At 41.8% G+C, this 10,941-nt stretch overlaps 2 protein-coding genes across 3 annotated transcripts in view; one reads left to right on the top strand and one right to left on the bottom strand.

The window, feature by feature from the left end:
- LOC143429788 (GAS2-like protein pickled eggs) overlaps nt 1–5,148 on the bottom strand; it is a 49,698-nt gene extending 44,550 nt beyond the window's left edge. For both annotated transcript variants that reach the window (XM_076905580.1, XM_076905578.1), the window contains exon 1: nt 4,696–5,148. The gene's annotated coding sequence lies outside the window, so the exon portion shown is untranslated. The remainder of the gene's footprint in view (nt 1–4,695) is intronic.
- Nucleotides 5,149–6,380: 1,232 nt separating this feature from the next.
- On the top strand, nt 6,381–8,135 carry LOC143429640 (uncharacterized). The gene is made up of 5 exons (XM_076905316.1): nt 6,381–6,601; nt 6,710–6,813; nt 6,888–7,154; nt 7,219–7,861; nt 7,925–8,135. Exons 1-5 carry the CDS (start codon nt 6,381–6,383, stop codon nt 8,133–8,135), a joined length of 1,446 nt encoding a protein of 481 aa, XP_076761431.1.
- Nucleotides 8,136–10,941: the final 2,806 nt, after the last annotated feature.

Raw genomic sequence — 10,941 nt, forward strand, 5'->3', positions numbered from 1 at the left:
CAAACATTTCCTTAAATATATTTCTCCCCAACTAGGTTTCTATAATAACTCTTCTTATTTAGTTCCTTATCATATTCCTGATCATAATACATTTTCTATTTTTTTTCCTAGAGAAATACTATTTTACTTGGTACTGAAATTTTTATTGGTACTCGTGCACTGTAGAACTCCCGCGGAGCGACGTATCTACTCGTGTATCGCTAATCGTCTGGAAATGCTCGGGGTGTAACTAAGCCATCGATCGCCAGTCGAAATGGACACATTATTAGAACTGGGTACTTTGTAAAATAGAAAGGCGTTCGACAGCTTGAAATAGGCGAAGAAAAATCCAGTTGGTAAAATGTTAAAATATTCAGCGACACGATAAGAGACCGTGTCTGTACGGTTCCGCCGGATGATTGATCGAACGGGCCCGGTAAACAAATACGAATTTAGCCGGCGCACGACTCTGGAATCCGCTCGCGGTATCGATATACGCGGAGAGACTTTTTTCGACCGCAATAAATACCGCCGCTAAAGAGGTTTTCGCTATAAATTATTTCGCCGCGAGAAACGGTAAGAAACGCGTCGGCGTAGCACAAATTTACAACTTCCATTTCGACTCGATAACGACTAATTTACTTGCATCGTACACCACGAAATCATTTCATCCCCGCTTATATCAGCGAGGCGAAAAAGGAACCTTTTCGAAACGGTTCAAAGCGGTTTCGATTACTTTTGGTGTGATTCGAGCGAAGCCTTCGAATATCCCCCAGCCTCGAAATAAAGGAACGAACGGGCAGCGGCATTCTTTTCCGTGGAATACCAAGGAAGAGGAGAGAAAAGAAAGAAAAAAGAAAAGGAACGCGCGCGCCAGAGGCTGAAAATAGTCGTCTGACGGGCGAAGGCGAGAGGGCACGCGCGGAATCTATTCGTAAACGAGCGTATGTTCGCGCGTGCGAATCGGTTGGCCGCGCGGGTCTCGTGGCTGCGCGTGCGTGCGTGCGTGCGCACGGGAGCACCCCAGGTGCGCGCACTCAGCGTCCGCACGCGCGCGCCCGACGAAACTGACCGGTCGCCCGACAGAAAATCTTGTGAATGAGCCGCTTCTCCATTCACTTTTAACCGGACGAGCTCTCTCGCGCTCTCGCGCGCACACGCCAACGATAGTTGCCCCCCTGCTGGAGGTGGCTGAGCACCTTTTCAGATTAACACGTCGACTGGCTAGAGAATTTTTTTTCTATATCTCACCCGTGTCGCTCGAGTGGTCTCGCTCGAGTGGTTTCAGCGCGTACAGTAGTACAGTTTTGTATAGACGAGCCACTCGCGAGCCCTCTTTCATTATTTTTACGTACACACGCAACCCCGTTAGAACTCGTTAATGTACGGACATGCTTCTATTCATTCTATCGTAGAGCACAATTGCAAGTATTCAAATCATTCATTTGGATTTGATAAGTGGGTAAGGATTATTTCAAGTGAGATGGATTACGAGGTTCTTCAAAAACTTCTGCTATCTATCCAAACAGCTCGTCCATTCGTCGACAGAATGAACGCACCCATCGCTTTTCAACATTCAATCGTGTTCGATTAGATAAAATGTTATCCATCGGAAAAATTTCTTCGCATCCCTTAATCTTCCTTATCTGACTCCCCAGTGGACATTAAACGTTATAAATATTTAAACTAGCCAACTTATGCAACTTCTAACTTAACGAAAAGAAACAAATAAGGTATTCCATGTTACGTATTATTGCGCGATCCGCCGCGTCGAATCAGTTTTTCATCGAATGCGAATCCGTGGATCTAGCATCTCCCGTCGCCACGCGTTTCGAGCAACTTTCCCCTGTGGCCGCGCAAATATTTTCATCGCCATTGTTTACGCGCGCACTCGCTTGCCTACTAGTTTTCTTAACCGCCTTATTTGCATTCCCGGAACCTGTGTATCAAGACATAATATGCAAATCTCCCGTCCGTTCGTCCCTCTCTGTCTCTCTCTCTACCCCATCCACGAGCGGAGCCGTACACATCACCGCGAACCCGCGTCTCGTGCCCATCCGGCGCCTCCTTTCTTCTTATTATCGCTATTTATTATAATTTTCACTCTCCATTTCTATTAATCTCTTCCGCTTTCTCTATTGTGTCTACCTCGTAATCCGGCTAGGCTCTTCCGACGCGAATGTTAATTCCCATTGTTGTCGTATTAACGAAGAAAAAGTGAGCGTTTTTACGCGATAGAAATCGAATAAAAGTGCCTGACGAATTTTGAAATAGAAAAATTCCAGAGAATAATTGTGATTGTTTCTTCGATCCTATGATCGTCCAATAGCACATCCGAAAAGACCGTTACAAATCGCCTCGCGACAATGATTCATCGACCGTTTAGAGGCGAGTCCCACGGAGGGTAAGCGCAGCTTTCGAACGATGCGCTCGCTGGCCCCTCGATTATCGCAAAAGTGCATCTAACGAGCGTACCTGACCGCGTCGAACTATCCGGGCATCTCGACTGCCGGTTCTCGCGTTTCCACGTTAACCAACGCGAGATCTCACCCGCCGCAACCTTTGTATTACTCTTCCACGGGAGAGATCCTCCGCAGCGACTCAAGAGGCGACCCCAGCGTGGAAATTGAATAAATGTAGTCGTCGCTCGTTGCATCGGTCCCGATAATCGGCTTCGATCGTGATAAGGAGGCGTGCGTGTCCGTGGCGGGACGATAACGGAGATACCGATGAATTAGGGGAGGCAGGTGGTGCTCGAGACGGAATGTTTGCGGATGATTAGTATATTTGACTGTCGGAGACTTTGATGCCTGGTGAGCGCGCATTCTGTAGGGAATTCCTTTATCGACGGACTTAGTCGCGGAAGTAAATCGTCGTTCGTTCGTCTCTTCCTTTCTCTTTTTTCGAAACCAAAGTGCGAAATACAACGCTATATACGACAGACTATGAAAAAAAAGAGCCAAAGGTGTAGTCTACAAAAAGAGAATCCGAGTCCAAAAAATGTTTCCTAATGATAAAGTTAAACAAACAGTCGAGAGATCCTCGGGTGAAGTTTTCAAGGAACTTGAAAGAATAGAGAAGAGCCTAGAAACATTGCGGAGCATTTGTAGTCGAGCGACGAGCAGCATAAATCAAAAGCCGAGTAAATATTAGCAAATTTCCAAGGCGGAACGTGAATCAGGCGAACTTGCAAAACGGCAATAAAGATAAGCGATCCAACAATGGGTTGGTATCATCTTCGCAATGAGACCAGGCTCAGATCGAGTTATCGTCGCGAACGATCGCCGACGGAGCAAAGTCTGACGTTTCGATACGAGTCTCATCGGCGGGATTAAATCCGCGGTGATCTAAAGATCATGACTGAGTCGGTTCGAGGGAGACGTCGTTTCACGGAGGATTTATTTGTTCGGCTCGCTTACAGGTTGATACGTTAATCGGCTCATTTGCCTTTTAAGCGTGTTTTAAAACGCGCTAAGGACAGATGAGTCACCGCGCCGCGATCTTGGAAAATTTATTAAGACTTTTAAGGTGAAGCGACTTGAAAATAGACGTCAATAACGTTCTTACCGGACGATTAGAAACGTTTCAAGTATAAATCGCTATTAAAACGACCGAGTGACAAGGAACGCTACAGATATGGATATGAAACTGTTCATAAATCAACTTGATTAATAATTAGTTAAATACTCTCGCTCCTAAATTTGCCTACTTTACAATCATTCGTGATAGAAGTGTAAACGAAAAATAAACAGTTCATTCAGGAATATTATCAAGTAGTAATCGTATTTGTGACAAATCATCAGTGATAATGAATAATCTTACGTATTTTAGGTTAGCGAAAGATAACGCGAAACAATAGACCGACAAATAATGCTACCAACTAGGAACAAAACATATTGCGATTCTACGCGCGATTACAGGACAGAATGGAGGAAAAATTTGGATAGTTTCTGGGCCAATCGAAACGAAGTTTGTATACACGAGTCGATAGGAAGCGTCTCGATGTTAAAACAAGCAACACCTAATCGGTTGTTTGATGAGCAATCGCGCATAACCGCGGAGGCAAACATTTGCCGTGCTGAATCAATAAAAACATTGTTTCACGGCGATGTCTTTGCGGTAGCGTGGCTTTTTCAATGGTCGTAGGTTATTCAACGCGTAATCGGAAAGCTTGTCGCGCATCTGCATTACAGACACGCGAGATAAAGCTAAAAATCGCTGACCCGTCTGTGACTCGACGATACGGCGCTGGATGACAGTCGTGTATGTGTAAAATAGAATTTGACAATAAACACCGTACACGGTATGACAATGATCGTGCGATCAGTCCTGCGAATGCTAAATAGTATACATTTCATATTAAAACATTTGTAGTTACATCACTGCCGCGAGTTAATCATATAGACGTGACTTTTTCACACTCTTAATCTCTAATTTCGCTTCACCTTGATCGCCACGCGAGACGAAAGTTCATCGAGTCGCAAGAACGTTCATAATACACGCATACACTTGTATTAAAATTAATATTGTCTATATCTTATTTCTTACTCTCGACGAATCGATCGCATCGATCAGTCGAAAGGTGAATCGTACAGTCGCATCCATTAATCGCAGTCATTAATCTGCTACGGAGCAAAGTAGCATCGGGAGTAAAAAAACGCGGGAGGGAAAAAACAGTGGTTGCGGTAACCAAGTACGCAGCGAGTGTCAACTTACCTTAATCAGTCGTGTCCAAACGAGAAACCTTCTTCACGTATCCCTGACAGGCACACGCGACGACGAGTGTCGCATCGACGAACGATTTAATCCCGAAATCGTCTCGATCCGTCGGGCACAGGAACGCGAGCTTGCATCGGACGACGTAACGTTTGGCCTGGTCGCGTGTTACACGATCGATTCGCCGGACATCTGCAGACTGACAGTTCTCACTTCGATGCGGTCGGTTGTAAACAAAGAGGAGAGGTGCGTAATGTACGATGGGCTGCGTACGTTCCACGGGAGGTGTATCGTGCAACTTTTTTGTCGCGTCACGACGTTTGTTTTCAATGCGCGATGTCCTTTACACATGCGGGGATACGATCATGCCCCATGCTAACGCGTCGCGTCCCAACTAGAGACTAAAGCGCCTAGTTGCTGTTCACCCCGTATAAATGCCTCGCCGCAACGTGAATGTAGTCGTTTCATCGGCCCTCCACTTGGTGTCTCCATGGTATGGTAAACGTGCACGAAGGAGGTGGTAACGTGGAGTGGGAGACGCAGAGACCGCGCCAAGTGGGAGACGTTACCGACTGTGGATTAAGAGAACGATGTTAGATAAAAGAATTATTTCTTATTGACAGAGTGAAGGATGGACATGTAGAATATCTAAAGATGTAAATGAGGAATTGAATGCACATCTGTTATCCTACAAGATTTCATTATCTAACAGATGGGATATCGATCGTATTGAAAGGAACTCGCGGCGACACCTATGCTATTCTTGTGTACTTTCATTAGATCGATATCCATCTACAAAGAAATATGCAAATTGCAATTTGGTTTAATTTAACGATCGAAGCATGATAATAATTGATCAAAAATATGGAACAACTTTGATACATACGATTTTGACCCCCAAAATGGCCATTGCAAATGCATCTTCTTAAGTTACTTTTTTACACATGTAAAATTATGTGACATAAACGAAAATACCATAAACAGGCAAAAATATTGTGGTAAAACGAGATTTCAGCGGATTTTGACATTGAAATGCGTTACATATTGCATACATTGTGTACGTGATATGTATTTCGCGTGCTATATAGCAAACGTTGGTACAGAACTTTTACTCACGTATTTTCGAAGAAAATATCGAATAGTCTTCGTGGAAAATTATAAATACAAGTTTCGCTGCATCTCTCCTCTTCATTCTCATACTTTAAGCACTCGCGAACGCATTTAGTTAACTAAAAGTGGAAATTTAAGACAAGAGCACGAGACGCGACGCCACAGCCATGACAGCACGAACTATTCTCCACTATTCTCACAGTTTGAATTTCTGCGAGCTGATTGGCGGAAACTGCGAAGCCAATCAACGACCATCGCGCGTTGCGGCGCGCTAAATCATCGATTTTAAATCGAATTCGTGTATCCATCAAAGATAATTACCATATAGTAGCGCTATTGTCTCTTTCTGTTTCGAATCGATTATTTCACGTATGACCGCAGCCATCGCTTTCTCCATCAAATGCACAAGTGTGACGAACACGTTATGGGAAATTGCTATGGAAACCCATGGTCACAGTCGACCAACAGAACTTTCCTACGAGTACTTTCACGTTTAATGTCAAGCTGAAAGGGTTACTAAAAGCAATTCCTCGTGCAATTATCTCAGACGAATTTAAGAGTGATTAATCACGTCGATGAGCTCCAGAGGCGGAAGTACCGTCGAAAGACGAAACGACACGTCGAGGAAGAAACTAACTTCCGCTGAAAGGAACTTATATATGAAACCATTGTTGAGACTGAAGCAACAAGAAGACATTCTCGAGAAAGGACTAATTAACGCGATTGAAAACATGAAAATAGATTCGAATTTGTTACAAGATATCGTGCATGAGCACAAGGAATTATCTTTGAAGAGGTAAATTCTTGAACTCGTCTCTTTGGTACCACTGCACGAGTCAATTCGCACTTTGATTAATTAAGAACAATCATTTGGAAAATGATATTAATTCCGTTTGGTTGACAGGCAAAACTTTTTGAATACGATGTATAGAAATATAAAAGATATTACTACCGATATGGACTCTGTGAAACGTATCGCAAAAAATCCAGAAGAAATAAGAAAGTTAGGTAAATATAAGTTTCATATACAAAAATATTGTGTATTGATAGTAATGCAACAATTTTTTCACGTTTACATTTAGATGTGGATACGTACAAACTGAAATTGATCAAACTCTCGCAAAAAATGCAGGATTTCAAGAAATCCTGTCCTATTCACTCACTTATCGAAGAGACAACAGTATTGGATGAAGAATTGCACGAATTCGAGCCCAATCTACAAAAATACGAGAAAGCTCAAAAGAGCGCAACGCTTTCGTCGCTGTCCTGTCCTGGTAAAATGGAAACTAGAAACGAAAAAATAGAATACAAGGATATGGACGATTTTCATTCGCTGGTTGCGGTAACAGGTACATATTTAAACGCTTAAACGATCATTAAAAAGTGTTCCCTACACTTTGAAATTCATAACAGGACACACGGAGAATTGGCCCACGGAGGACCATCTGTTTTTTCTGAAAATGAGAAAAAGGTGCGAGACCATACCAGCTCTAGTGGTAGCGATACAAAAGAGGTGTCCAGACTTGTCCATCGAAGCTATAGTGAACCATGAAGCATGGTACAAGCACTACGAAGAGCTGCGTGAAAAGCAGAAGGCAGCTGTAAAGGAATGGCGTCGACAGAAGGAATCAGAAAAGAAGAAAAATATCGAGGAGGCTGAAGTAGAAATAGAGGACTACTGCGTGGATGAGGATTTTTCATATGAGATAGTCAAAGAACCGAAGATTAACGTCCCAATAAGGACAAAGACACCCGTATCGGAAAGCAGGAGCGCCAGCAGCAGCGCCAGTTCCAATAAAAGTGAGAAAAAGGAGTTGATAAGAAAGTGGAGACTCGAAAGAGAGAACAAACGATCGATGGACGAGGAGCAGATAAAATTGCAAGCGAAATTGAACAAGGAAATGGAGGAGAATAGAAGGAGAAAGCGGCGCGCGAAAATTCAGGGAGCTCTGGAAGAATACAAACGGAAGAAGTCGATGGAGAACGCTTTGAAAGAAACCAATGAACTCTCGAAAGATAAATGCAGATACGATTCGACTTTACTTAAATCGTTCAGGTAACGTTTGAGAAGGTAAAAGTACAAAAAAATGTGAGTTTTAGAAAAGCAATGATTTTTCAGAAAGCAAGACGAAGAATTTACCAAGAAAAGGAAGGATCTTATTTTACGTACGAAAAGGCCGAGTAAAAGCGCATTGGTGAATGTGAAAAGGGTGGAGCTGGTGGAAAATCGAAGTAACTCACCATTTTTGGATATGTACGACGATGATTTCCAGGAAGAAGTGCTGAATCGAGGATTCGACAAAGAGTTCGAACGGATTTCCATATGTTAAAAGGGCGATCCAAGAATGTGAGTGACTACACGTAAATTATTAAACCGTTTATTTATTTACACATGGATGGTATTACAGATGTATCCGATGGAGGAACGTAGAATCGCAGGATCTAAAAATCTAACAAGAAATATATCGATTAAAAAATGTAAAAGGCGTTAGTATAAACGATCGTATTATCGCACGTTCAGTTTATTGTACTCGTATCATTTTTATCATTCAACTGTCACTGGTAACTAATGCGATTCAAAATACGTATAAATATACAATTTTTTATCCCTAAAACTTTCAGCATCTTTTACTTTAAATCCCTTAAAATAATATTCAGTAACAACGAGCAGTTGGTGACAATTCGAACGTAACTCGAGAGTTGCCCACGCTTTGCGTTAAAAAAAAAAAAGAAAAGTACAATCGATTTCTTTATTAATCGTATAATCAAAGCTTAAACGTACACGTGTTAAAAAATATTAACAATGAGATTTTTACAGCTAAACAATACGTGATATATTTCCCATTACTCCTGCGCTAAGTTGGTTTACTATAACATCAATAAATTAATCAATAGAACAGCACACCGTTGGATAGCCAATTTTTCACGCAATGTCTGAACAGTAGCCAACGTATCTATAATAGAAGAGACTAAGGAAGACTACTTACTTTCCAAAACGAGAACCAAAGCAGTCAGAAACTTCAAGTTTTTCATTTTTATGCTAGTCAATCGTCATACAAGAATTATTTAAAGATTAGCGACTTAAAGAAGAATGTAATAAAATTGTTCTACATTCACCCTTAGTCTCCCCTAATTGTACTTACTTCCTCATCGACCTCTTCCAAAATTCTTCAACTAGAAACGAACGAAATCTCAGAGTCAGTTTTGTACTTCGTCTCGATACCATCGAAAATAGCCGCTATAGAGCGAAGAAAGCATCCCCGGCTTCAACTATTCAACAACTCGATGGAACCAAACGAATTGAAAGCCTTGTCTCGCTATCGATCCACTTCGATGACTGACCAGTCGTTAGAATTATTCCAAAGTTACAATTTTCCACTGTTTCAGCCAGAATTACTAAAATCCCATGTATTACTTTGCCGCCCTTGCGAATCGAGAGAATTCTTCGAGGATCGATACGAACCGGAAGTGTCGTTGAAACTTGTACGAACTAGCAGGACATTACGAGAACGCGATCTCAGCACAACACGACGCAATTTGAATTCTCGGATTAGCTAGTGAGAAAACGGGAATCGATCGAGAAGCGGACGAAACGACGGAGGGCAGGCAAGAGGAAATGAACGAGATCGATTGATACATACTTATGTTTATTTTTCTTTTACGAACGTACCGGTTTTCTTCAGACGATGTACATAATAAGTTATGAGTAAACGAGCGTTGGCTTTATCCAGGACAGTCGACTTTAATTCGCCTGCTCTAATTCTGAACTGCTAATAAATCCATTGATTCCCTCCCACGTTTCCTGAGCGTATATGTATATTTATATTATATTATATTATGTATCTATCTATCGAACGCAGAAAATAAAACGAACCAAAAGGAAAAAAAAAGAAAAGAAAAGAAAAGAGAGAGAAGAAAAAAGAATCGAAGAGAGGAGAAACTAAACGTAAGCATAAGGGGATGATAACAGGACGATTCACCCCTTCTTCGCCTCCCTTTCATTGCTCAGTCGTGGATAACACCAATTCTCGACGATTTTACTCAAATATACAATATACTTTCTATCAACCTTCTGTTCGTTAATTCGATATTCTTTTTTGTAGATTTTTTTTCTTTCCTTTTCATCTTTCGTTAGATTACCAAATACAAAAACATAGGTGATATAATATATACATATACATATATGTATGTATATATATATAATATTATAATACAAATGTGCTTCGTACTGTGCTGAGTACGATAAATCGACTAAGTCGACGAGTGTCTATATTCAATTCTTTTTTTTTTCTTTATGTCACTTTCTCTTCTCTTTGTTAATAACACACGCTTCTCTCTTTCACTGTGCACATTCTCCCCTCTCTCTCTCTCTCTTTCTATCTTACTCGCGAAACTTTACAATTCACGATCACACCATCCACATTCTCGCGGACACGCTATTTACGAATTAGACGCCATGTACTATCGCGATATTAATAATTCCTTCGATTTCATTGTTACACCCCCCCTCGCCCTCTAGTTCGAGCTATGTATACATACATACATACCAGCCTATATATATGTATATATGCACAAAGAAATACAACCGTTTAAAATTCTCTCTTCCCACCTCAATAATGTATACCATTTTCTCTAGAAGTTTATTACAACGAACAATAAAGTGTTTGATGAAACTCGCCAACTACCAAACTCACCGTTCGCACGTACGATCGCTCCTCTGTCTCGCCCCATCACTCGTGCACACTCTTATTTGCCCTCACGCCCTTCGTCATTCTTTAGCGTAACAAGAACTATCGGACGACTCGACGCTCCTCGCCCAGTTTCGATCAGCAAGCCCCAAGTCTGTCGTTTCATCGTTTCTCTACAATAAATATGTACACGCTTCAGAACATTTGTACAATTTCCCTTTCTGCCATCTACGATTATATTAGTCGCGTCTACCCCACCCACCCCAATATTTATCATCGATAACGCGCTCACCCTCCCCCCTAGTTTCACCCTTTCTCACCCTTTAGCGACTGCAGAAGCAACAGGTATGCGTTCGACTGTTCCTCTCCTCTCCTTTCATCCACACTTTCTCTGTCTCGTTTTCCCTCTTGTGTTCGTTTTTCTTTTCTTTCTCTCTCTCTCTCTCTC

This window comes from Xylocopa sonorina, chromosome 12 (assembly GCF_050948175.1).
Source record: "Xylocopa sonorina isolate GNS202 chromosome 12, iyXylSono1_principal, whole genome shotgun sequence".
NCBI lineage: Eukaryota > Metazoa > Arthropoda > Insecta > Hymenoptera > Apidae > Xylocopa > Xylocopa sonorina.